General features: G+C 31.6%; 3 protein-coding genes across 8 annotated transcripts; 1 reads left to right on the top strand and 2 right to left on the bottom strand.

Annotated features, from left to right (window-relative positions):
* Positions 1-7,355: 7,355 nt before the first annotated feature.
* Positions 7,356-9,136, top strand: LOC112283607 (uncharacterized). 2 transcript variants are annotated; one of them, XM_073534506.2, is made up of 5 exons: positions 7,356-7,567; positions 7,737-7,797; positions 8,096-8,120; positions 8,402-8,645; positions 8,854-9,136. In XM_073534506.2, the coding sequence occupies exons 1-5, from the start codon at positions 7,505-7,507 to the stop codon at positions 8,878-8,880; spliced, it is 420 nt and encodes a 139-aa protein (XP_073390607.1). In that variant the 5' UTR covers positions 7,356-7,504; the 3' UTR covers positions 8,881-9,136. The 2 variants fall into 2 exon arrangements, with proteins under 2 accessions (XP_073390607.1, XP_024378295.1); XM_024522527.3 differs by having other exon boundaries at positions 8,402-9,055.
* A 1,004-nt stretch (positions 9,137-10,140) lies between these two features.
* On the bottom strand, positions 10,141-17,019 carry LOC112283605 (uncharacterized). Of its 4 annotated transcripts, none has more exons than XM_024522523.3 (11): positions 16,359-17,019; positions 14,665-14,753; positions 14,213-14,290; positions 13,912-14,084; positions 13,577-13,678; positions 12,932-13,164; positions 12,105-12,529; positions 11,575-11,780; positions 11,137-11,300; positions 10,679-10,786; positions 10,141-10,480 (listed from the first exon to the last, which is right to left on the bottom strand). In XM_024522523.3, exons 1-11 carry the CDS (start codon positions 16,550-16,552, stop codon positions 10,351-10,353), a joined length of 1,902 nt encoding a protein of 633 aa, XP_024378291.1. In that variant the 5' UTR covers positions 16,553-17,019; the 3' UTR covers positions 10,141-10,350. The 4 variants fall into 4 exon arrangements, with proteins under 4 accessions (XP_024378291.1, XP_024378290.1, XP_024378292.1 ...); XM_024522522.2 differs by having other exon boundaries at positions 12,914-13,164; positions 16,359-16,981; XM_024522524.2 differs by having other exon boundaries at positions 12,944-13,164; positions 16,359-16,981.
* A 6,557-nt stretch (positions 17,020-23,576) lies between these two features.
* LOC112283153 (azadirone synthase LFS) lies at positions 23,577-27,066 on the bottom strand. 2 transcript variants are annotated; one of them, XM_073534694.2, is made up of 11 exons: positions 26,642-27,066; positions 26,189-26,384; positions 25,941-26,039; positions 25,734-25,785; positions 25,437-25,558; positions 25,129-25,229; positions 24,815-24,873; positions 24,653-24,709; positions 24,442-24,487; positions 24,133-24,212; positions 23,577-23,897 (listed from the first exon to the last, which is right to left on the bottom strand). In XM_073534694.2, exons 2-11 carry the CDS (start codon positions 26,268-26,270, stop codon positions 23,798-23,800), a joined length of 798 nt encoding a protein of 265 aa, XP_073390795.1. In that variant the 5' UTR covers positions 26,271-26,384; positions 26,642-27,066; the 3' UTR covers positions 23,577-23,797. The 2 variants fall into 2 exon arrangements, with proteins under 2 accessions (XP_073390795.1, XP_024377282.1); XM_024521514.3 differs by having other exon boundaries at positions 26,874-27,066.
* Positions 27,067-27,779: the final 713 nt, after the last annotated feature.

The raw sequence follows: 27,779 nt of genomic DNA, 5'->3' as shown, positions 1-27,779 counted from the left end.
ATGATAGTCTAAGCAATTAATGCTAGAAGGAGATTATGAGGTATTATTTACTTCATGGCTCTTTGCCTTCTACTTCATACTTTATTTAAAAAAACAAATCTTTCTTATTGTAACATTCACAAGAACGTAACTTTATATGAGTTTGTTAAAAGTACATACATGTATATATATATATATATATATATATAGCTACATTTAATTATCAAAAAACTTAAAATAAATAAAATAAATAGATCAAGATTAAAAATAAACATTAGTTAGATTGAAGCTTGCTCTAAATTTATTAAATGTACACTAAACAACAATAATAAGAAAGAAAAAACATGTAGAAGTTACTTAAGCTCTATGAAGGCTGCTAAATAAGTTTCTAAATTAGAAATATTTTTTTTAAATATTTTATATAATTTAATCTGCTTCTTATAGAAATTTCTATGGTTGAATGAACTTTTAAACAAATCTTGTAAATTTAACCCATAATTGAAAAGATTTCACTATTATTCTTTACATCTATATATACACACACATATATATTACTTTATTTAGAAAAATATTAAATAGATCTAAGTTTTTACTAAATCAACCCATCCATCCTAACTATCATGAAAAAAGTAATGACCTTTAGATTCATTTTTCTACTATTGGATCTACAACCAATAAAAACCAACCACACTTATCATGATTACCATATTCTTCATCAAGGGTGGATCTATTTAGTAAAAACAAGGATCTATTTAAAATTCTTCTATATATATTATGATTTATTTTTTCTTATTTAATATCTTAACTACATGGTCAAATATTTAAACATCACCAAGGCTCTAAATTATTATATAAGGTGTCTTATGGGGCCACAAGGGCTAATCCTACTACTTAATTCCAAGGTTCCAAAATCCATGTGGCACTATTACACCCAATTTCTTACTAGATGTTTATTACTATAATTTATCTTAATAAAATATTTTATTTTGTTAATTTGATTGCATCATGGTATTTAAGTACAAAAAAATAGTCTTAGAAAATTGAAATTTTTAAAATTTTTGTAAAGCTCTCAAATCACTATAATGATATATAAAATTTGATAAGATTTTTTTATAAAAAATTAAAAATATATTCTTAAATGTATTAAATAGTTCTAAATATATCTTTAAAATGATTAAAACATAATGGTTTATTTTATATACTTTACTTATCTACCAAATTTCACACATAAGTTTCCAAAAAGTAATATATAAATTAAAGATAGCATTTTAGACATTGTTTCCAAAAACTAAAAAAGAATTACTAAAAAAAGAAAAAAAGAAAAAATATAATTTTAATATAGCATATATTTAATAAATTTAGATTTTGTATAGGTTATTTCAACCTTTTAAATATCTATAATATTTATTTAATTTTTTATGAATATATACATATATATATATATATATATATAATTTTAAAATATTTAATACATCCAAAATAAAGACTAATATTAATAAATATTTCTTTATTTTAAAAAAATTATTAAGACATAGTTAAGATGGCATTTTTTATTTTTTAGTTTGATTAATTTTAGATTATAAGTAGGTATTTTTAATAAATATCTAAATAAAATAAGTCTAAATGGTTTTTTTTAAAAGATAACTAGTATTCTTCTTACAAAAACTTAATAGATTACCTTAAAATTAGTAGAATTATGAGAATTAATTCTTTTTTAAGATTTTATTTTTAAAATTTAAAATTTAATAGAATCCTACGTTATTTAATATACCATTAAAGAATAGATATATATTTATTAATATTTATTTTTATTCCTATTGATAAGAATGCATATGTTTTAAAACAATAAATTAAGCTAGTATATAGATGCATTTCAACTATAGCCATAATACTTCAAAGAGAATAATTTGAAAAAACAAAAAGATAAGTTGAAAGACAACATATATTTTAGAAGAAGTGTGCCAAAGTTTTATAATTGATACCTAGCTTAGATCTATATATATATATATATATATATATATATATATATTACAAGATATATGTAAATTTTCTAAAATAATTAGAATATATCTATTTATAAACTTATTTTAATAATTACTATAAATATTTGAAAGACTAAAATATTAGAAACTAAAATTGATTTAGCCTTTCAAATATTAAGATGCTTAGAAATTAATTAGTCAAATTATAATACATTTTACTATTTTCTAATCATATATCATAATATATTGATATTAATTAGTGAAACATATATTCAAAAAGATGTATAACATATATATTTATATAAACTTTCATTGGTTGATTACAATGTTATAGTTATATATGTAAACAATTTTGTTTATAATATAGTCTTCGAAATGATAACAATAATAAGCTCTAAAACAAATAACTTTTTGTCTTATATCTATCTTTATTTATTTTTGCTTTCTCTCTTTTATTAAAATAAGAGTATGCTGTTGTTTCAAAGCTGTATTTAACTTTATGTCTTTAAAAAAAAATTGAATTTGGTGATGGAGTTGATTTAAACAAGTTTAATTAATATATTGAAAAAAATAAAAAAATAAATAAATCAATCAATAATAAATTACTATTATAGTGATGCATTTTATCAAAATATAAAGACACTATATTATTTAGATGACATGAAAATTTCACATCAAGATTTTAAGCTTAACAATATATTAATCCAAATATTTTGGATCTTACTAAGATCCAGATAATTGATGATTTTGCAAAATTAATCAATTTTAGTTTATCCAAAATTAATGTAAGAAGGTTTTGAGGACATGAATCAAGACGAAATCCAAATGAAAAAAATACTCATATGTTAGTGAAGAAAGAAGAAGGTTAGAAAAGAAAATATAATTATAAGCTAGAAAACAACTACAACAGATATTGCCAAATACAAAGAGACTAAGAAATCTGGAATTAAGACTAGAAACTCAATAAATGTGATGATAAGAGTGACAATGCCTTTAGTCTTGTCCCATATTTACTACCTATAAAGAAAGTTTCATAGAGATTTTTAGACATATTGCCCAAGCATTAAGTTGTAGGATACTTCTAACATAAATTTCTTAAAATATAAAACTTATGAGAGAAGTTTTAATAGCTATGTGGAATATTTATAAAAGTTAAAATATTTAATTCACATCTACAAAACTTCTTTGAAGCTTCTTAAAAAAGGCATTATATTTCTAACATGTTTCTACATGTTTCTACTTACTTCTATTTACTTATGTTTATTTTAGTAATATATGTAATAATTACAAAATAAGTCCAAAATCAATGTGAGAAGAAATCCAAATTTTTTTAAAAAATAGTTAAATATAAAATACTTTAAGATACATAACTTTAGAGGCTTTAAAATGTACAGCATAATAATTTAAAATGTGTCTTTTTAAAGTAGGTGCAAATCCTTTTGAAATGAAATTTTTTCAGATTCTTTCAAGGAAATATCTATTTAGTAATACATTTTTTAAAAGAAAAAAATGTTAAAAATATTTTTGAATTATAAAAATATTAATTTTTGCATTACAAATTAATGCTATCAAAATTTATAGAATCTTTCTTTAAATTATTTAGAACCAAAATGATTAATAATTTCTTGAATTTTTTAAATAATTTAAATTATTTTGAATCAATTTAATTTTTAATCAAAAGCTACTAATTTTTAAGGAAGATCAAAAAATTATTAAAAGATCATTAATAAATAAAATAATTATGATTGTCTTAGATGTTATGAAGAATAAAAATCAAATTAATAATTTTATGCTTAAAGTTGTTCTATATTATAGTATAGATATCATATTAATTGCATCAATAAAAAATTTGAAGGTGACATAAGACAATTCTATATAGATTTAAAAATTTAATATAGATCTACTTGATAAAGATGGAGGTTTGAATTTGTTTATAATCTTTTCTTTTGTACAGACAATAATAAAAAAATTTAGATTGGCAAATGAGTTATAAGATATTGTAATGAGCTGCCTCTAAGTTTTAAAGTTATTTGATCATTTTTGGGAAAACCAAAAAAGTTGAGATCCAAAAAAAGAACCTTGCACAAGTTAAGATGAAAAGAGATTTGGATAGAGATAAAGGAGAAAATAATTATAAGCTTTGGGGTATTTGAATAACTAGCTCTAATGACTTAAGAGTTAGCAAAAAAAATATTTTTTAACATATATATTTTTTTCTTTTGCAACAATATATATTAGAGAGATATACTTAAAATAAGAAAATATGCTTTATATATTCAATATCAAAAAAAAATATTTTTTATTTCTATTTGTTTTTTAAGTAATCACAATGGGAATTCAAAAATATTTATAATTAAGATTGGATATTAATTTTTAAACTTGATATTATTATTAAATAAATTTAAAAAATAAATATTTCTTTAATTATTCCTTTATATTTCTTATATATATAGTTATAAAACATATCAAATATAAATTATTAGGTAGAATGTATTCAACATTTTTAGATTAGAATTCATTAAAATTAAAAGAAATAAGTTAGAAAAAAATGTCATTTAAACTAATATATTATTTCTCGGATTTGAATTTTTGAAACTAGCAATAAGTATTATAATTTTTGTAAAGGTAAATAAAAGACTATAAAAATATAATATTACTTAATTAAAAATAAAATACTGGTTTTTTATATATTTTAATAATATATTCTAGATATTTTGATATAATTAAAAATAATTCTAACTTTTTTAGCCTTTGAGTAAATTTTTGTTAAAAGTTATCATTACTCAAGATTAAACTAAAATTTCAAGAAAAAATACAAAATAAAATTTTAGTTTTTAAATTTTATTTTTTCTGAAATTTATGAATTTTATTTTATAAAAATATAATATATTCTTAAATATTATTATTTTTAAATGATAATCGTTTTTATAAATAAAATAAAAAATATTTCAAAAAATATTAGTCTATTTTATGATATATTAAGTCTTTGGTGTAAGTTATTTAATATATTATAATACTAATCTTTTCGTCTAAAACAAATTTTAATATAAAAAATTTAAAAGTTTTAAATTATTTCTATACTTTAGTTAATGTTCTACTACTTATTTTGATAAAGATAATTGGTTTTCTCTCATAAAAATATAAGTAATAATATTGACAATAACAGTAATATATCTCTAATTAATTTTTTTAAAATAAAAACAAGTGATTGCAATAGATGGAATTGTATTAAAGGTTTTTAACTCATGTTATTGTTTAACTTTAATCTATGATATGCTTTAAAAGTATTTTTTTAAAAATATAATTATTATTGGTAAAAAAAATTAACTTGTAAACTTTTTTAAAACATTAAAATAAAGTCTTTTGAGAATATAATTCTAAAATAAAGTACAATAAAAAATTATTGAATTATTTTTTAAAGAAAAAGATATTATATTTATAAATTAAGAGTCAATGTTAAAATTTACAAACATTTAACAAAACTTTGCAAGTGGTTTTTAAAAAAATTTAAGAATCCATATAAAATTCTCTCTCTCTCTCTCTCTCTCTCTCTCTCTCTCTCTCTCTATATATATATATATATATATAATTTAAAAAATGTATAATTTTTTTAATTATTATTTTGATTTTTTACAATTAAGACATAAGCTATTATAGTTAGATTCATAATAAAAGAATGATTTAGTCCATATTATGGTTTTTTTTACTTTATGCCATCTCAAAAATTAGACTTTTAGAAAAATAATTTTGTATCAAGCAAAAGATCTTTACAAGTCTTTGAATCATGACCTTTCAAAGTGGGTTTCAAGGTTTAAGGACCCTCTAAGTCAAAAACATTTTAACATTTTAAGAGATATTACAAGATATAAATATATTTTTAAAGTGTAATAAACTTTAGGAAGAGTTATAAGCCTTTGATCTTAACATGCTTAACATTTTATAATACTTAAATCATTGTAATTATTATTGGTACTATAATAATAATAATATGTTTATTTATTTTACAAAAATATACTAGGTATATTCTTAAATTATACTATTAAAATATAATTCCACAATATACAATTTGAAAATTATGATACCAACAAAAACCTTTGATTTATTTGTAATTCCACTAATTAAAAAATTATGTTTTGCATTTATTTACTGAAGTATTTATAATATTTATTTTTCATATTCTATTATAATAAAAAACTTATTTGAAAGATTTTCAATTGGAAATTCTCTATAAATCAATCCTAAATGTATGTAATTTTACATAATACTGTATTAACTTTGAACTATTGAAAAATATAATGTTATGCATATTTTATGAAAATATAAGGTCCATAAAAACATATGTGAATAAAAAAATCAACATAAACTATGATGCAATAAATTTACAAAATCTTAATTTATAATTTCAATAAATTTAACCAAGTTCATTAATTAATTTTATTATTATAAATATAATTTAAAATTAAATAAAAATAATTGTGATTATTAATATTAATATTTTTGGTACTTATGACGTTTAAATTTTTATATATATATATATATATATATATATATATATATTTTTATACAAATGACATTTTATAAATAGTTTTTTTATTTTTGAGAATCAAGAGCATAAATTAATTGTGTATATATTTTTGTGTGCATGTCTATATTAAAAAAATCATAATTTTTAACAAAATCAATCAAAAACAAAATACAATTTTATTAAAAGGAACTCAAGAATAGAACTAGTCAAAAGTCCTGAAATTTGTTTGGCAACTTTATAGTATGATCCCAAGGAGCCCCAAGGGGCAACCAAATCCTTGATAGATGGAAAAAGATGAAATACAATCCCATAAACCCATAAATATTAGAAAACAATCTAGTTTCTTTTGACTAGTTTAACAATGGTTCTATAGAGAGCGCCCACAAAAGATGTTCGAAGGGGAGGAAGCACAAAAAATTTATTTTGCATTTATTCCTAATCTTTCAACAACTTGAAACCATTTCTCATCCAGTTCCGCCATTCATCCCACATTCTATCCACCCATCCATCGAACCCGCAAACGGAGACACGCAAGTTTGATGACTTCATCCTTACGAACGAACAGTCCAAGCGAACGCGGTTCCAGGTGGATGGGAACGATCCGTACAGTTCGATGATGTGCCACGATTGGCTCCGACCGTCGTGCATGGCGGTGTCCAATGGAGGCCCACCACTGAGGCGCTCCCGGACGCCACCACGTGGAACCCACCAAGAGCGTCTCTTGGAAAGGGGCTCAGGTGGAGGGCGAAGCTCATCCCCTTGGGACGGTGAAGGGCCCTGTAGGGTACAGTGCTGACCGCGGGCAGGCAAGCTGAGCCGAAACCATTAACGCTGTAATGCATCATGGTTGCCTCTTGTGGATTGTGTAGATTACCAATTTTTGTGTCAATTTGCAGCGGATTTTGCAAGGGCTAAGAGGAACGATCGGTAGAAAGCAACACCAGATTCTGTTAATCGTCACGTGGGGCAGTGTCGATCGGCTTCGGGGGAGAGCTTTGAGGGAGCCACTTTCACTGAGATGGGGATGCATGGGTCGCTTGCTCGCTTAGCGTCGAGGGCGCGGCTCTCCGTGTTGTCACAGGTTAGAGTCGATGGAGTGTTGGGTTATTGAGCGATTTGGGAATTTTAGTTGGGTTTTGTGGGTTTGTTTCAAGGGAGGGTGTACTTGTGTGATCGGTGACTGTGGTTTGAAATGTGTAAGAAGATATGAGAGATAATGGGTATTGGGGTTTTGGTTTTTGCGTGGACAGAGAGGAGTGGCATTGTCGTCGCAGCCGGTGCGAGGATTTGTGGCGTCGACATCTCATGCTGGTGTGTGCTTTGCCACTGAGGCCGTTTTTGAGACAGTGTAAATATGCTATATTGTTGGAGTATTTGTTGAATGGCTCCATTTTCTTGCTGTTGTGGTTTTGACTCCTCTACAGTTTTGGTCCAAACCACCCTGGACGGGGGGGGAATATGGGTGTAGCCCCACAATCGGTACGAGTAAATTGCAACTGCTAGGCATTTGGAATTTGATTTGTGTGGGCTGCACTGATTTTCCTATTTTTCCTTGGATTGAAATGTTAGTATGTGTGCTTATAAACTGTGAATTCGTCGTTTGATGCAGATGGGTTATCCCTTACGGAGTCAAGGTATGTGTAGAACTGTTTCCTTTCTTAGACCTCTATGCCATCCTTGACTCCTTTGATAGGAAAGTTGAGGTTGGTTCAAGGCAAACTTAGATGGCCCAAGTCACACTTAGTATCTAGCCCAAGCTTTACTTCTTTATATTTCTTTTTCTTTACATCGCAAATAAGCGTCGATTCGGCTTATCTATGGATCGGATTGCCATCTGTCCTGGTTACGTAGTTTAGGTGGATTACCGAACTTACACTGTGTTCGGTTCTAAAAATTCTTGTCCGGCACATTGCAGAGAATCATTGCTTGCTAACAAGCAACCAATCTGGATAGGATGGGCCAGAAATTACGCAGCAGAAGCAACTGCTGGTCAAGATGAGGCGCCTCAGGGTAATGTCCATGTCCTGGAATTTGGCACACACAAGACAGTCACAGCTAAACGATTTGCAGTTGGCACAAGTGGAGTACACCCTGATGAAGACCATGTAGACCCTGATGGCGAAGAGTACAAGGCGAAGGCCAAAGAAATACTCCAAGAGGTCGGTGAGAAAATAGAGGAGACAATGGAAGAGTCCCAAATTAAGAAACTACAGGAGAAGCTGGTTGCCACCGAGGGAATTGGTGAAGTGGTGCAGGATTTGTATAATCAGAAAGAGGAACACAAAACCGAGCTAGAACTCCCAGTCTCGAAATCTGAAGCTCATGGCAGTTCTTAGGTTTACTAACCCTTCCTTTTTTCTTTTGCAGTTCCTAGTGAGTATTTCATCTGAATGAAATCCGCTTTGGAGTTGCAGAGTTCATTGGCGTGTAATCTTGCTTCCTAGGTTCAGCCAATGTAACCTTGACTCGCAGTTGCATGTTTTGAAAACATGAATATTAGTGTTACTACGACATTCCACGAGAATGCATATCGATTCTTTTCAATTTTAAAAGCCCTGCTATGACGGAACTGTCATGACTCATACAACGTTTCTTTTGAAAAGCGATCATGCTATCTTATATACAAATATAAAGAGAGAGATTATATACACATATGGAGAGATTTGTCTCTCTTTTTCCCACTTATTCACGTTGTGCATAAATTAATTGGTAACATGCTTGAAATGGATTACGAATTTGTTAAACAAACACTTGAGATCAATTGAAAAATACAGTGTGATATCATGAATCTTTTTGTGGAAAATTATTATATCAATACTTATTAAGACTATTTTAATTATAGTAGTACACTTATTAAGTTTATAATGAATATATATGGGAGAATATCAAATTGATCCACTTAAATTTTAAATTAAACCACATGTTTGAAGATCCAATGGAGAGCACACCAAATTGTTCTAATGGAGGTTACATTACACCATAGCTTTGCTTTAGTCTTCTTAATTTCTTTTACCTTTAGTTGTTTTTATTAAAATAGACTATGCCTCATGCAATATGTCAATAGTTTAACCAACAATATCATCAATAAAATATAATTTCTACCTCCACCAAAATAGTTCAATCTCTCTACCATGGACCTTGAAACATGTGGATTGATTTAATATTCTTATATGCATATATATATGAAATGATGACATAGACAATGTATACTTTTATGGTTACCAATTAAATATATATTTTTTAATACATTTTAATAAAAATATTATTCATTGTAATGAACCCAATTATTGATTTGTAAATATGTAAAAGTTTTTAACAAACTTGTGTTAAAAATAATAACTAGTTTTAAAACAATTGAATAAAATTTTCAGTACAAAAGAAAATAATAGTTTGTAAGGTAAAATAATAAAAGATATATGCAGTTTAGTAATGACTAAAAGCATTCTAGAATTGTCTCAGTCGTATTAACAAACGATAAAAATTTTATTATTTTGAAAGTTACAATTACGATTCTCGTAAACAGTGCTCAATATTAAATATTAAAATTCGCACTTGTTGCTCCATTTGAGTAGCATGTTCGGAAATCAATAATAGACGGTTTCTTAATGTAAATGAAATAATATTATGGTATCTGATAACCAAACACTTACGACGTCGAAACTGACTTGAAGTTAATATTGTAAAAATAACCACATGGTCCTTAATGGAGCTGATCTCAATGAAGGAGGCTTGTTCAGAGAACACAGAATTTATATCAAGAATGAACAACCTATCTGGCAAATACTGCCTTCTGAAGACAACTCCAGTAGGGGATAAAAGCTGAATTCAACTAACCTATTACGATGAGATGATAGCTCGTGAGAACTAGTGCGACCAAGCACCAGGTTTCAGAGGCCTCAATAAGTTCTTCAGTTCGTGAACAGTGGCACTTCCACAAGAGGAAGGAAGATTTGAAAAAAGAAAAGAAAAAGAAGAAAAAAAGAAAAGAAAAAACCTGCACATTTCATAACATTGACACGAGTCATGCTGTGGTCTATGGCCATATTCAAAGCAATAAACTACATGCAACCAACCTGAAGCTTTTTCAGTGTGACTAATCTACAAAATCATTGAAGATGAACTTATCCAGACTGCTTAACATTCCATGAGAGGTTTACAACAGTTCTAAGAACTGTTATCTGCCAGTTGTGACCTGCGAATGCCCCAAAAAGCCTTCGGTCTGGTTTCCTTGGCAACAGCTGTGAATCGCCATCCCATGTGCTCAGTACAGGCAGAGCACTCGGCTAAAGCCCAGGCGTACCTGCAACCGAATGAACACAGGTGGTTTAAACAGCTATGCACGATGTCAACTGTTGATATCCGTTTTATGATTTTACATATTGAGGTAGTCAGTAGGCATCAATAAAAGCAAAATTCGTCGTACTTACCACACTCGACCTTATGCTATTGGAAAACCTCTGTTCGCCACCATCAATATAAATACAAACGGCAACTAGTACGTGATGAATATGAGGTAATTCATTAGGTCATTACAGTTCATGGTATCAAAAGTAACCAAATGTATCCTTTCTCATACGAAAATGAAATCAGATATTTACCAAATGCGAAACACGTAGAATCAGAACATCGCCCAAAGAAGAGATGACTAACCCAGGAAACCAGCTGTTGGCCGTCTGAGGCTGCCCAGCCAAGACGAGCCTACAAGCTCGTTGCAAAGTGAGAGTCTCGTGAACATAGCCATGTGCGTTGACGTAAGCACTGATGGGCCCTTCTGCTGACATCACAAGCATCTCACTACGCCTTGCTTTTATATCCTGAAAATACATAATTACCAGTTATGAACTGAGCCTCGAAGCATTCCCTCCGTCAAAGCTCCATATTGCAAATTCTTAACTTCAAACCGAATTCATAGTTACTCAAAAAAATGTTCATATATTAGATGTGACAGAATCCATAAAATTATTTTCAACAATTCTGCAACCAGCAAACTTTGTAGAGGCAAGCGTGTAGCTAAATCTGCAACAACACTGCAACATTCTTGAAACGTGCTCATATTGCAAGAGCATTACATGAAGGTTATTGACCCACCAAGCATCGTTTGCAGCGAAGCTGATCCATTGACTCCAACAACTCAATTTCCCGTCGCAGACGATACACGGTTCCATCAACTTCAAGAAGTTCCTGCCGGGTAGCATCTTGAAGAGGCATGTTACTGGCTATGTAATAAGACAGCAAAGAAGGTGTACGGACCATAGCTTCCACACGAGGAAGTTCGGCCATCTGCCTTAACATGTCTGTCAAAAACACAAGGACGTTACACTCTCTAGCTGAAAAACCAAAATAACCAATACTAAGACGAATTCGGGGCACAAAACGAACTTATGTAAAGAGGAAATTTGAATGACCCATTAATACTTATAATTCAAAATCCTTTTCACTGATTGACTCGCAGAGAAAAACGAATGACCTGTAGATAAAAATTCCTGAACGATCATTTGAAAAACGACGTTAACGGAACGAAGTAACAATCATTATTCAGTACACCACCCTAACTCTTTGCTCCTGTGGTATGCAATTGGGTGCAAGAGACCGCAAATCCAATTTGGATACAATCATACCAGCAGCTCTCCTTGCCAAATCATAGGCATCAAATTGGCGGTAGACCCAATAAGGCCAGGCTGATCGCTGGGCTTTGCATCTCCATTTCCCTGCATCAGCAGCCCAGGCCTTCCAACAACCACCACGACCACCTTCAGGAGGCCTTTTCACACTCGTCGAATGCCCATTAGAGATTCCAGAAGGCTCTCCAGGGTACACACGTCGTTCATTGCTATGTAATGCATCGCCTAAACGCAATTCTCCACTTGATTCAGGTTCTTCACCTCTATCATTTCCTACTTCAAAATCGTCAAAGCTTCTTCGACGAACTCTTCTTCTTCGAAACCACCATCTCAACCTCTCCCTCTCACTGCTTTCATCTTCTCCCACTACTCTTTCCAGAGCCCGAAGAAGCTCAGTGCTCTCACTTGCAAATCGTGTCAGCCTTCACAGAACAAAGAACACCAGTCAACAACGAGGTAATTTTGCAGTAAGCCACAATTTTCATGGCACTTAGTTCGGTAAATAAACTGCCAACTTCATATATGCGGAGTCTTAGAGCCAGAAATTTAGATGCAACAACTATACTGGATTCTGGAACCATGCTTAATATAAACTTATTACAGGCGTCACCATTTAAGCACTAATATCAGACTGCACGAAGCCAGGTTCATAAACGTTCATCTATTTTCGATTCGAATTGAAGGCAAATAAGACCTTCAAACTGTTCAAGAAGAAAGCTTGAGACCTACACTAATTTATGTTCTAAAATTTTAATCTGTATACACGTAAAGACATAATTAGCAATAGGTTCGGCGGAGTTGCAAACAATGTTCGCAGCATCGACCTTCGCAGCAACCTTGCTTCAGGTCCAGAATCGGACTCGAAATCATCAGAACCGTCAACATCAGCTTGAAGACCTGCCTCATCATCGCTTTGCTCATGCAGAAGTGAAGATGTTGTAGCTGCACGAGGGACTTTGCCGCTGTGGAAGGCAGAAACTGCGGCTAGGTGGCTGAATGCATCTCTTGGAACATGCAAAGGAATTTTCTCTTCGATAATTTGAACTTGAGCAAACAACTGCGAACGCATCAGTCAAAATTCATGAGTTGTCAAAACAATAAGTATACCATAACCCATATATCTGAACAGTCCAGAGATCATCATAAGTGTCTCACACAAAAGTTATAACAGATAAATTCTCCGGTCAATTTACGTAAAGGAGCTGTGTTGATTCGAGAAAAGAAATAGAAATATAAAAACTGAAGGAAGCTCAATGGGCTTGAGAGCTAAATCAAACTATTGAATTTGAAAATTTAAAGATTCAAGAAGGTGTAAGAGACTACTTCCAACAGCAAAACTTAACCAAGATACCCTATGTCAAACGAAATATCACAGACCATCCAGAGTAAATCGCCGAGAACAGCAACATTGTGAGATGCACTACTAGGATCGTCGAACTAAAAAGGACAGCAGGGAAGGAGCCACATACTGCTCCATCAGCTTCAGTCCAAGCTTTGCAGACGCGGAACCGTTGGCGACCCTTAGTTACCACATTTATGGAGCCATCGGTGAGATGGCGTAGTTGACGAATCTGCAAAATGAATCCCATAACATCAATTAAGCTTTCAAGCTGGGATACCTTGAACATCGGTGAAACTAGCACCAAAAATAACGATGAATATATATAAAAATAAGAATTTCAACACCTAGTAAAGTCAAGGTCGTGTCAAACTACCAGAATCAACAACAGAAGGCAAGCATCATGCAAAAAGAATGGTTGAGCAACAAAGTAACAGACATGTTCCATAACTTAATCACACTTACTTCAGCAGTCGTCCCAATAGATGCGACGTGGACATGCCCATCTCTTGCTCGTACATGTATCACACCAATTGTATTCAAAGCTTCGTCATTTCGCATAGCTCTATCTACTGCAGCCTTAAATCTTGGTTGCAGAACTCGGAGCGGTAGTGTATCTTCAGGGAATAATACTATCCCTGCACGTGTCCATATCGAATCCAAAAGTCAGGCTCCTCATGACAAACTAATTGTTCTGCTCAGAGTGCCATTAAAATCTTCATTCATAAATAAAATGATCTCTAAGCTACAAAATTCAGAAACTTACCTTCCAGATAGAACATTGGCAGCGTAAGGAGCGCACCACCATCGGCAAAGGAGCGACTACTGTGTACATCATCGACCTCTGCATCATGACATCAACAAAAGCTTACATGAGAAATTATTTATTACGCTTCTCTAAACGCTATATAACACGAAACAAACCTGAGCCTAAAAAGCGACATTAATACGCTGGTCAGAGCTAGCACACACTGCCCAGCGGACAGATACGAGATATTACATTAATTTCAAAGGCTCATACGCCTAGAAACAAGTTCTGAAATCTCTGGATTTCGCAACCAGAATGCCGAAGACTCACATCACTCGTACAGAACATCGACCGCGCGACAGAACCAAGACAATGTTCTTATCATAATGCACACTTCTCTATAAAAATCAAATGTCTCATTGACCATGATGCAATAGACGGAGCACATCCAAGCCATTACACAAGTCTACCTCCTAAATAAGTGTGCATGGAAGCCAAGTTGGTGTCGAAAGTAAATCCACCCATTTGACCACCGCCTCCATCCCCTCGTCCACCTGAACTGAACCCAGCCACAAGCAATTCCGGATGTAAGACCAATATAGATCAACTTTCTAACACTTCAATATCTTCAGATTGACTATGCTAATAGACTGCAATCACCATCTATATTAGACTAATCTGTGCCAGACATGAACCTGTACTCAAGCAGACCGGTTATCTCGATGTCATTCTTATGAAAGGAAGAGAGACTAGTTCTGATTTGCGCCCGAGTGAAACATTGATAAACATCGTAACCTGATTTACGTCTCCAGAATTAGGATGATGCAATAACTATTCATTAAACATTCGTGCGAATTGGGAATCTGGCTTAAGGCTTTGGTCATTAAAATTTTCAGCATAAATCGCGAAGATCAAACTCTTGGCATGTTTAACCGAGATTGAATTTTTCTTCAGCCACATGCTAGCAAAGCTGTAACTATCTGAAGTCAGTGTAAAGCATCAGTAGCAGCAGCTCGAATAGCAGCAATATAAATTCTGTAACGATCGTGAACAGTGTATGTACAACCTATATCCAACAAGGATGCGATCCTGACATCAAATTAAGGTATCAAACTCAGGTTCATTAGCATACCAGACTAACAAACTTTGCTAAAATGTCAATTGATGTTCAGGACTTTCATCGAGAAAATCAGGAGCGTTGATTCGAAGTACGACAACCTCCAAAATTCAACGGTTCATAAATGAAAGGTAATCTTTTTCAACTAGTCCTGATATTTTTTAATAGGAATCTTTTGAGTGACTCAAGGAATTGAACATCAACACTCTTCTTCACATATATACTCATCCTGAGTGGCTCCCCTTCATCTTCATTATGCTTTCAATCTCTAAAATGCTCTACCGCCACCTGATACGAATTGTTGAAAGAACATTCTACTGAAACACACCATCCTACAAGACAATACAGGTTAAGATCAATCTCGGTGTACAGGAGTTCTCAAAGGCATCACTATTCGCAACTTCCAAAAGCGTAGAATTGCAGCTGAGAATTCCAAGGCTCAGGTCCTTTATACCCCTCCGAACAGAACCAGAATGTGCAAGACTAAGACTTTGACCTAAGCCATTGAACTACGCTAAGGACGAGCATTCGCGGACCGAGAGAGATGGTCATTACAAATTAATTCCATTAATTGCGATCGAACTTTGAGACCTACATTAACACACGAGGTCGAGCTCGGTTACGATTACAAATGCCCTGAATCTAGTTTGATCACAGCACGCCTCGAAGTAAATAGAGTCAAACGATCTTAGAAATGTTAATTAAGTGGCGCAAAACCCAGTTTAATATTTAAAGGAACAATTCCACGAATTCGCCAGAACACTTTACAAGCATGGACGTGTTCCGCGAGAGGAGGAAGAAGCTGTAAAGCTTCAAAAATCGGAAGCGTGGAGGGAGGAGCGGGAAAGATAATGTCCATTTAATCATATTCATAAATCGATAGAGGGCACTAGCCAAAGTTGACGAGAATCCGACCTCGATTAGACGTTACACAGGATGTACGAAATCGATGGCCAAGGTCAACAACTAAGACCAATGTTTCATTGAGGCCGGCAATCGCTAAGGAATAATAGAGGGGGTATCAAGGGCATTGATGCAAGCAAAAACCTTGAGTCATTGTAACTGAGGGAATGACCAGCTTCAGAATCAGCTTCCTCCTCTAATGGCTCCATGTCCAGCTCACGGATTCTTTGCATTTGAAGGAGCTCATTGCGCGGCCCTTCATCCGCGACGTTATTTTCCAAAGGAAGAACAACTAGGGCGTGAGAGTCGTCTACAGCTCCAATATCTCCTTCATCCATGCTGATATTGTAAAATCGGGGATGAGCTCAAGCTTCTGCACCCTTGCCGTCCAAAATTTCAACCGATGAAGTTTCCAAAAAAATTCCACTGTTTCACATGTGTCATTTCAACTTCAAAATTGATATTCCTCCGATGCCTTCAGTACCACTTCAGCTATGGTCTCACTTCCAGCAAGTGAAGTGCGGTTTCCAAAGGATAACGCTAATCCGAGGACTATGGCACTACGGCCTCGTCCGGCGCAGAAAAATTTTCACTGACTTCGTTAGATTCTAAGCCTCCACTGTGTGCCTACAATCGTACACCATGGGGCAAGGCCTAGAGCACTAGGACCGGAAGCAACACAAACCTCCGCGCTCACAGTATTGGGAAAAAAAAAAAAAAAAAAAAAAAAAAAACTATGTATCAATCAACCTATTGAATCGCCCCCTTACAACAACCTAGCTCCGTATTCACCTACAATCTTAGTACTCAACCCGCTCAGATCCCCGATTCACTCCTTCCCTTACTAAAACTTGCAACAAGGTCTAAAGCTTCTTTTACACACCGAAGCTGAAAGTGAACAAGAGGAGAGGACCAGAAGAAGCTTCGATTCCTCTACCATGAACCGAGAAAATAAAATACAATGAGCCACACCGCCTGGGCCCTACCGCGCTCTCACCGACGCACGACAATATCCACGCACATCATTCCAGCCCCGCTCCACAGCACGCATACGGCCAAGCTATCAAAAAACAAAGACAGAAACAAATAAAGCATAAATCACGATCCACTTATTTATACCAACAAATTCACTATCCCACACTGTTTTGCTTTCACAGAAGGCTCCCTCTCCGCACCTCCCTCTCTCCCGACCATTCCGGCCCGCCTCAATCTCACAGTCCCCTAAACCTGAAAACAACAGAAACAACCGCGATAGAACTATATCCATAAACGCCTGAAAGCATGATTGCGCCATGCAGTAATCATCGCGCTCTAAGGTAAGCGACTAGGCTCTCCGACTCCGGCTCTAGCTCGGTCCTTGTCCGCTCTGTCTATTCCTATTCCTCTCCCTCTATGTCTCCCCTTTCGTCCCCATCGCCGCAGCTACACCGGGACGGCAAAAGCCTGCATCCCACTGTAGCAAGTTCAGAGTGAGAGCATGGTTAGCAATTAACTTACACTGAGAGCGCACTGAGAGCGCACCGAGACCCCATTCATACCGCGCTCTACCACACAATGCAGTAGGGGGGGCGTATATTGTAGAGCTCAAATACTACGAATACGTATTGTAATGCCATTGACTTTAAAGAAATTGTAGCTTTTTAACCTAAACATTTCTTGGAAATTCGAAATTATCTCCTCTGATATGGGTGACCATTCGATGACGTGGCTGACGATTTGAATGTTGCTCTCCCGTCACTCTCATTCAGGGCGCCCCAGGTTGCCTATTAAGGGGTTCTGCCACGTAGGATGTGGGCAGATTTTTCCTTACTTCTAATAGCATTATCTTTTTATTTTTACTTTGGGAATAGTTTAGAAATTACACTAAAATAACTCCAATCTCACTATAAAACTCAACTTTGATAGTTTCTAAAAATATACACCTTATTTGTTCATGATCTACTTAATTTAAAAAGATTTTATTTTAAAAGAATTATTTAATAAAAATAAAATAGTATAATTTTGATATAATTTTAAATACATATTAATATAAAATATCAATATAATAACAAAAAAATAATTTAGCTATTTTATATGATACTAAAATAATAAAAATAATAATATAATATTTATATAAAATAACTACAATATATATTTTTATTTTTAAAATAAAAACAAAGATGTCTAAAAGACCAATCAACTTTATAAAAATAAATAGAAATTTTAAGAATTTATGAAATAGTTAATAGTTACTTTCCAAAATATAAATTAATCATAGAATATTTTTTATAAATATAGATATTTCTTGGATTTTAATCCAAATTATAAAATCAAAATTTACACTCAACAAACATGGAAGATGTATTAAATAAAAAAACAAAAAGTCATGGATAGAATTATGCAAGTTATTGCATTATATATGTATGTTGGAAATTGCTTAAGATTTTTTTTTTTTTAATACTTGTCTCCAAAAAGCAAATATACAAAAAAGTGATTTCAAAACTTTCTTTAGTATTTTATAATTCTTATTTGTAGCATATGTACCATCATATTTTAATAAATTTAAATACTAATAAATCTTAAATAATCTCTCTATATATATATAATATGATACATTTTATGAAGTAACTTATAAATTAAAGTATATATAATTGAATAATTATTTCAATAAATATAATAATAAATATATTTTTTTTATAGGATGATCACAAATAAATTTTATTAAAATATTACTTTTATGTTCAGCTTAATCATGATTTTCATCTTTTTTTAAACAATACAATCTAATATTTAGTAATTTGGAGGATTTTTTGGCAAAATTTTGATTCATGTATGGAGAACATGGTACAATTTGTGTTGCAACCAACAATATTTGCATCTTGTGTCTAGAAAATTATTTAGTATTGCTATATGTTTTACAATTCTGTCAACTTATAATTGATATCAAGTGAGATGATATCACACTCGTAAGCTAATTTTTCTATTTATTATAATATGAGGTAAAAAAATTGATGCTAAATTTATTTAATCCACAAACATTGAGTCAAATAATTGATTTTGCTATAAGATATGACAATTGTCTTTTTATATTTTAATTTGAGAATTGCACAAGTATGCGTCAATACCAATGTTTTTTCAACACAGACATTTGGAAATAAAAGACATTCAAATTGATGTAGTACATTTTAAATTTCTTATTGAGCAAAGAACAATTTAACGTTGTGAAGAATGATTGTGCTTATATTGTAGAGAATCTAAGCACATTGTCCAACATTTTCCAAAAGATCAATGTAACCTAAAAATAAAGAGTATGGCTATTAAAGAAGATAATATGTCAAAAAATAAATTTATCTAATTACAATAATAATCGTTTGGCTGAAATCTTATACAATACTTATTAAAAGTCATATTCTCTCCTCAAAACCATCACCTTCTTTTACAATAGATATTTGTTCAGAACCTAAAAATTACAAAGCCTTTGCTTTCTAAAATTTAAGAGTCTCAAATTGATTTTTAGATGAAGACTTTGTTAAAAAAAAAAGAATATGATATCATTAAGAAAGACAATTAAGTATATACATATAGAAATAAAAGATGGTTGTTTTTTGTCTTCTAAGAATGTTATTCATAAAACTATTCTTAAATGTAGCAATAAATGATCATAATATCTTGGTGGTATTTAATATTATTATAGCCTATTCTAATTTAGTCATTTTAGGTTTATTTTAGTTTTAAAATATAATCTTTAAATAATTTAAATTTCTTAAAATCTTAATTATTTCCATAATATAATCAAGATTTTTGTTAATCAAGTAAAAACTTATAAATTTGATACAATAAAATCTTAATTTATAAGTGTAGGAGCTATCATATATGTTACATAAGAAAAGTCATTTATTATTATTTATGTTATATCTATTTTTAATAATAGAAAGACTTCTAGTGGCATTTTAACTGAGTATAAAGATTATCAAGATGTCTTTGAAAAGAAGAATGCATATATTCTTCCAAAATATCATTTTTATGATTATTCAATTGATCCTTCATGAAGAAGCTTAACTGTCATTTAAACCAATCTGTAGCTTATCACACAATAAATTGGCTTTACTCAAAAGATACATAGATGAAAACTTGGCCAAGAACTTCATATGCCATTCAAAATTTCTAATAAGAATTTCTATCTTGTTTGTAAAGAAAAAAGACAGATCACTACAATAATAATTGATAAAACATATAAATTATCAACAACTCATTAATTTTACTATTAAAAATATATTTCTTTTATATTTTATATTAAAAAAATTGATCAAATAAATTTAAAAAATATCTATATAAAAATAGATATATAAAGAGCATATAACTTGATATGCATTTAAAAAAGGAGATGAATAGAAGATTGCTATTTGAACCAAATATGGGCATTTTAAATATAATATCATGTCTTTTTGACTCACAAATATATTATTTATTTTTTAACATCTAATCAATAATATTTTTCAATATTATTGTTTGTTATTTTGAAAAAATTTAAATCTATTCTAAGAAGATAAAAAAAATTAAATTTTATGTTTGTAGTATAATATAAAAACTTAAAGATGTAAGATTGTATGTCAAGATAAAGAAGTGTGTATTTTTTATAATTCAAGTGAATTTCATAAGATATATCATTTTAAATGATGGTCTTATAATAGATTATAAGAAAATTTAGACTACTATGGATTGAAAGATTCTAAGAACAATAAAAGAAGTCTAATATTTCCTGATAATTATCAATTATAATTAGATTTTTATCAAGAACTTTTTTCAAGTTGAAGCTCTACTTATATGTTTGATTTGCAAAGACAAACTCAAGTGGAATAAAGAAGTTGAAGTATCATTTGAAGCTTTAAAAGCAATTTTTATTGTAGCACCAATCTTATATCATGTTAACTTTTTCAATTCATTATTAAAAAACAAACGCATGAAATTTTGATATAAGTGTGGCACTGTACCATATAAGAGCAAATGACAAACTTCATCATGTAGCTTTTCATTTAAAAAAACTTTTAGTAGCTGAAATTAATTATAAAATTAATAATAAAAATTTCTTTTTTAATTGTAGATTTATTTTTAAAATAGCACAATTATCTTGAAGGCACTTTAGTCCAATGATTTTTTATATAATTCAAAAAAATCTTGAGTATTTTATATTAACACACATTTTAAATTATTATTGAGCCCATTGAAATAAGTTTTTATTAAGATTTGTATTCAATATCACTTATTGTCTATAAAACCAATTATATTTATTAAATATCCATTTTAAGTATTTATTTTGAATAAAAAAATAGCCTTTAATCAATAACAAATAATTCTTTTGAAGCCAAAGTAATTCCATCTTTAAGTAATAAAATCAACATTAATTGTTAATTCAATATCTCTTGATTGTTTCAATGAAGTGTATCATTAGATCCTATTGTGTATGATATTAAAAATAATTCTTCTAAATTTCATGATATTTCTCAGCTGAAATTTAAAAATAATCTTCTCTATTTTGAAGGATGCTTATATATTCCAAAAAATGAAGCACAATTACAAGTTCTTTAAACTTATTACAACTTTTCAATTGTAAGATATTTTTGATAAAATAAGATCTTGGAATTAATCTTAAAATATTTTTAGTCATCTCAAATATAAAAGATAATCAAGGAATTTGTACAATCACATGATATTTGTTCAATATTAAAAAATCCTTGTCATCAACCTTATCAACTTTTCTAATCACTACTTATATAAGAACAACCATAGTCTTTTGTTTCTATGGATTTTATCATTGATCTTTCAATCTTAAGCTCTTATATCTCTATATTTATGACAGTAGATTGTTTTACTAAGATGGCACATTTTGTACCATATACAAAAACTATTACAAGTCAAGAAATAACTATATTTTTATATTACTATCATAAATTATCTAAAAATATTATATCAAATAAATAAGCTATTGAAATTGTGACAACTTTTAAGACTATATAGTAGACATGAAGATCTTCAAATAGTAGACATGTTCTTCTTCAAATAAATGTCAATATACATAGTGTCAAGTAGCACAGTTTTAGAAGAAATTTTTAATATTTGGTGATATTATTAGATGTAAGAACCACATCTAATGGTATTACAAATGTTTAATTAGAAGAAGGTTATGTAGGCCCCAAAAATGATCAAGTAATATGGTAGTATTTTCATTTTATTATATGACACTATTGATAGTTGAGTGGACCTATCAAATAATTTTTTTTAAAATAAAGATTAAAATATGTAGCAAATATAATTTGTCACAACTTGAACTTCATCAATATTTAATTACTACTACAATTGAAACTTGTTCTTGAAAGGAAGGATAGTGTCACAGACATACATATTAATACCAATATTTACTTAAATAAAAAGAATTAGATAGAAGTAGATGAATTTAATAATAGCTTATAGACAAGCTTTTTAAAGTTTTATAGATATAAATTTAAGTTTTGAAGTATTTGTAGGTGATTCTTATATTAAAAACTTAGTCAACAAACTTGTCATGTGTTGTACATGTTGACCACTTGCTTTACAAGATAGCTATGTGAGACATATATTGGAAACTTGTCTTATAAATTAAATACATGTCCTTTAAATTAGATATGTACAAAATGATTATAAAATATTGACATGTATATTTTTAGTTAGATATTATATCTAGAAGCAAGAGTGAGGCTTATTTTTTGCTTATCAATTACTTTCTTGCTTCTAATCTAGTTTCAATGTCACGGCCATAATCATGTAAGCTAATAATTACATATAGAAATAGGTAGAAGTAAGTAAAAGTAGATAAAAGTAAGTTAATTCTATAATATTTAATATAGAATTAACTTACATTTATCTACTTTTACTTACTTCTACCTATTTCTATATGTAATTATTAGCTTACATGATTATGGCCGTGACATTCAAGAATCTATAGCTTTCCTATCTTTGACAATGAACAGTTTAATTTCTTCTTGAATACACATACATTCTCTTTCTTTTTATGACATTTTTCTTTAAAACACATCTCATATGTTTGATTACATTCTTCAAGTTTTAATCTTTGATGATTAATTTGGCATAATTTAATGCCTAAATAAAAATATCAAATATATTTTTAATAATAATTGTTTAGATGCAACTTTTTTGTAAAATTTTAAAAAACAATATACTTCCATAAATATTATAAACAAGATCCTTAAAATATTAATTAAAGATTTTAAATTTAGAAATAAATTAAATAATATATTCAATATATATATATATATATATATATATATATCCTAAATCCTAAAAACTCATGTAAAATAATATCCCGCTCCACTTGAAGAAAACAACAAAATCTTGCAAATGGTCATTCTTTGTTTAATTATATTCAATCATAAGGAATTTTCAATACAAATGCATTATTTTATGAATTTAGAAGTGGTAGAGAATAATGAGTATAGTATGTGGACATAGGAATATTTACTCAACTAAAAAAAAGTAGGCAACTAACCAGATCTTCATTACATGAGCTAGAGCTCATCGGACATGAAACTGTAGTTTTACACTATCGACCTTCAACTATCTGAGGATCCAAGTTTCTGGTCAGAAACAAACCCTTTGTGAGTCTGTTTGTACTTGCTCAAAAGGTGGTTTCCACTTGTCATGGGTGGATACCTGCAGAAAATGGAGGTGGTGTGAGGCATCTTTCATCTGATTGAAATTGCAAGCAAAAGATAATGTGACAAGAACAAGCAGTTCAGAAAAACAAAGGAGAAAGGTTTCATTCTTCTTTTACTCTACTCTTTGAGATTAGCATAGGGATCTCCAACAAGTACAAACATGAATTGATTCAAAGAGAAATTTATATAATAATCAAGACCTAAGCCAGACCAGAGTTTTTAAGGCTCACTTGGGAGGGTTGTTCTCTGAACAACAAGTTGGAAGGCACTCCACTAAACAGTCATAATTGGGCTCAAAGAAGAAGGGTATCTGTAGTTCATTCACACGTCCAAAGTTAGAGGAGGATTAAGATCTAGTAAAATTGTCTAGATGAGGAGGGTCCATCATTTGTACAGAAAGCAGAAGAATGGTCCATATTGAAGTCATTGGAATGTCGTCAAATTGCTCCTGTTTGCAACATCCTTTTTTCTTTCTCTAAAATCAAATATTCAGCAGAGCGCCAATCACAACAAAGCAACTTATTCATTTGGAATATTACCGAGTATCGCTCAATTCCCTGGCTTACGACTCGGTGAAGAGTTGAACTGCAGGCAGAAAATACAGGCTCAATTTTAGGCAAGTTGGATACAAGGATTCTTGCACCTACATCTGTAGAAGTGCACCGAACATATTCTATTTGGAGCAAGGCAACTTATTCAGGTCATATGAGGAGATTGTCTAATGTTTTACTATATGAATGTGTGTATTACCGGAAGAGTCCGTTACTCCATCTTTCAAGCATGTCTCCCAAATTCACAATATAAGCCCTGAAGATGAAAATAACGGCACTGATCAGAAGGGGTCGCATCCAGGATAAACAAGGAAAACTTGCAGAAACCAGAAGAGATAAAGGACCTGCTCCTGCCACGCACCCCTTCATTGGTGGGACATCCTCCCAAACCTGGGGTACTGCAGTTTTATCCCTGCAAATCTGTTAACAGCAAGGACGTTGCAAAATCAGAACTGATGTTTATATACAACATCATCAAAAGAACATTATAATATGCCGCTTGTACTCATAGACACATCCAGCATAGCTGATAAGCAGACAATGACCATTCTTAACAGAGATAGTTGTAATAAGAGCTACACATTGTCATGACGTACATCCATTGAGGACCGATAACACAGATGCAGCCAACTTATACGTACATACAAAACAATATTGACGGTTAAAAAATAGGACCTGGAGACCAGGCACGTCGTCCGTAGCAAGAAGAGTAATCAGGCCATAATCAGAATGAGCACCAGTTCCATATATTCCAAGTTCAACATTTGATTTCTCATCTGCACACCCCAGAGTTGTGTGAAAGAAGGTTTTTGATCGTTTAATGAGACCAATTCAAAATCTCGATGAGATTGAAGAATCCCAATCGAATTAGCAATCGACACATTTCAACTCGTTGCTGAATAAGTGATGCTAGTCCTTGTTAGAACGTGCAAAAACATCAAGGTAGGACTACTGAATTCTAGAACATCAAAAGTCAAACTGACCGGAATAATGAAGAAGTCGCAAACTTGCCATAGGATCATCAGTGATGCCTGGCTTCTCGAAGTAAGTCTCTTCAAGGTTGAGTGCCAAAGCAATCAACCGAGACACTCTTTTCGATAGCTTTCTGCAATAAAACGTTTGACAAGTATGTTCATAGGGTGCCACGATTCACAGCTAATACCATGAACCGTGACAAAATCTTGGTTTCCGCATCTGATTTCAGCATTCCTGCATCCTGTAGAGCCTGATTGATGAGACATAAGTTTATATGCAACACAAAACGTACAAAAGTAACTCACATGAGTTCGCTATGATAATGATCCATGGTCTCCTGCCATCCTGGTAGCACATCTGCATCCACAAATTCTCCAATGCTAAGCACGGCTCCAAGGAAAATTCAAACTGCTATAAAATGGTTAACTTATAACGCCCTGGTTCTATAGAAAGCTCAAGCTTCAAGTCAAAACATCAGGAATAAAAGAGATTAAATCAAAGCAACACTTCACCCGGGGAAGGATACTGATTGGGTCCATGCAAAGGCTTCCTTGAACGTGGATCACTTTCCGGGATTGGAACCCCGACGTAGTAACCCTCCTTCGAATCACCTACTCATTCAGTCATCATACTTCAACATTATCTTTTCCAGATAAAAACATTTTGAGAAGTCAATCGACTAGATAGCAAATTTGTTTACTATCAATAAATGATGATTTATGGGCGAGAGCATTGAATGTAAATAGAAAGATTTAAGTACCTTTCGATTGAGTGTCTGGGTCCAGAATCTCCTCCTCAAAAGGTGTGTAACCTCGGTGATTCTTATCATGGATCACTTTCATCTTTTCCTCCAATGGTAGAGAAAAGAAATTTTTGCTCTGTGTAAAAACCTCTTCTAACAATACCGGGTCCACTCCATGGTTCACGATGTAGAAGAACCCGGAGGTCACACACGCCTGCACATCTCAAGATCCCAGGTACGTGAGAGTAAAACCTAAATCCTCCTTTAATCCACCCTCTAAGAATTCAGACTTCTTATTATGACATGGTAATCAATCATCCACTCCAATTCGACAGTATTAACGTAATTTTATCGACGGTTGCGGGAGCTTGCAAACAGAGAACAAACTTCTACAGATGGAGCTTGAAATTTCATTTAGCTTGTACACGAACAATCCCTCACCAGAACAACATGAAATTACAAAACACTTACTTATTCCAAATCAATATAGCCCAGTCTCGCGTTTCAGAAAACCCAGCTGAAATCAATAGAAAAAGGACTCGCAACAACACATCATCGACATCCACGGCTACATTCACAATCTAAGAAACTGGCTCCCCTGTGATGATGCTGCACGGTGGCCCAAAAAACCCTAAACGATCCACCTCGCAAACCCCCTCACACAACTCCCAAACAGAATCGACGACCGAGAAAACGCAACAACCTTCCGGACTCGAGCTGCATTGGAGTGCTTATCCGGAGAGGCCATGTCGATACACTCCAAGGGTTGTGTCCCATTAGCTCCATGGACACCCATCGCCTACGAGGCTACGCCACAAAATACCCAATTCCCTCAGTGCGGCAATTCATAAACTTCTCCCGTGAGTGCACGCGATCGCTGCAATGCAAACCAACGCAGTCTAAGAATCAATGCATTTCATGAGATCGCCTAGGTTAAGGCGATGAGCAAACTTCGGGTTGAACAGACGCCGATTGTGCGACATAAAACTCCTAATATATATATATATATATATATATATTATCATGGTGCACATTTGACCACTCCTAGAGAAATCTTTACTAAAAAATAAATAGATACATAAAATTTATATAAATATATATATATATATATATATTCAACAATGGAACCATTAATGTTTTGTTACTTTGTAAACACAATTTTTATTAATTACAAAAAAAAAACTTAAATAAGTACGTTATAAAATAAACGCCTTAGGTTTTGGAAATAATCCTCAAGATTGGGCAGGTTTACTCAATTGGATAAATCGGAATGAAACATAAGTTATCTAAGTGGGCAGCTAAGGTGGACTGCTCCCTATCTGGTGGACTGCTCCCTATCTAATTATCTCTATCTTAGGTAGGTACTGCCCAACAAAATATACAATCTTATCAATGTTGTGTTGAATATTTTTAATCTATTTTAAATTTTATAATACCTTCTAAACCAAGTGGATTTTTTATCTAAGCTAGTGGTCTAAACTAGCAGGATGGAAGGATTTCTATCAAAATTTATTTTTATTTTTATTTTCACATTTTTCTTTTGTGGCTAGTATAAAAAGATCTCATTAGGTGTTGGTTGGATTGGCAATTCATAAATTATTGTTGTTTT

Source organism: Physcomitrium patens, chromosome 6, assembly GCF_059467195.1.
Source record: "Physcomitrium patens ecotype Gransden chromosome 6, ASM5946719v1, whole genome shotgun sequence".
Classification (NCBI taxonomy): Eukaryota; Viridiplantae; Streptophyta; class Bryopsida; order Funariales; family Funariaceae; genus Physcomitrium; species Physcomitrium patens.
The sequence above is the reverse complement of the archived record's forward strand: the minus strand, read 5'-3'. Positions and strand labels throughout refer to the sequence as shown.

What these genes read in the sequence shown, in the direction of transcription:
- LOC112283607 (XM_024522527.3), top strand. Translation starts at nt 7,505, where the DNA reads ATGGGGATGCATGGGTCGCTTGCTCGCTTAGCGTCGAGGGCGCGGCTC. An exon ending in GGCTCTCCGTGTTGTCACAG is followed by an intron (nt 7,568 to 7,736) that starts GTTAGAGTCGAT and finishes TTGCGTGGACAG; the next exon opens with AGAGGAGTGGCATTGTCGTC. An exon ending in TTATCCCTTACGGAGTCAAG is followed by an intron (nt 8,121 to 8,401) that starts GTATGTGTAGAA and finishes GGCACATTGCAG; the next exon opens with AGAATCATTGCTTGCTAACA.
- LOC112283605 (XM_024522522.2), bottom strand. Translation starts at nt 16,552, where the DNA reads ATGGATGAAGGAGATATTGGAGCTGTAGACGACTCTCACGCCCTAGTT. An exon ending in GCCAATGTTCTATCTGGAAG is followed by an intron (nt 14,085 to 14,212) that starts GTAAGTTTCTGA and finishes GGACACGTGCAG; the next exon opens with GGATAGTATTATTCCCTGAA. An exon ending in CTATTGGGACGACTGCTGAA is followed by an intron (nt 13,679 to 13,911) that starts GTAAGTGTGATT and finishes TTCATTTTGCAG; the next exon opens with ATTCGTCAACTACGCCATCT.
- LOC112283153 (XM_024521514.3), bottom strand. Translation starts at nt 26,966, where the DNA reads ATGGGTGTCCATGGAGCTAATGGGACACAACCCTTGGAGTGTATCGAC. An exon ending in ATGCAGCTCGAGTCCGGAAG is followed by an intron (nt 26,385 to 26,873) that starts GTTGTTGCGTTT and finishes TGAGATGTGCAG; the next exon opens with GCGTGTGTGACCTCCGGGTT. An exon ending in CCCAGACACTCAATCGAAAG is followed by an intron (nt 26,040 to 26,188) that starts GTACTTAAATCT and finishes CTGAATGAGTAG; the next exon opens with GTGATTCGAAGGAGGGTTAC.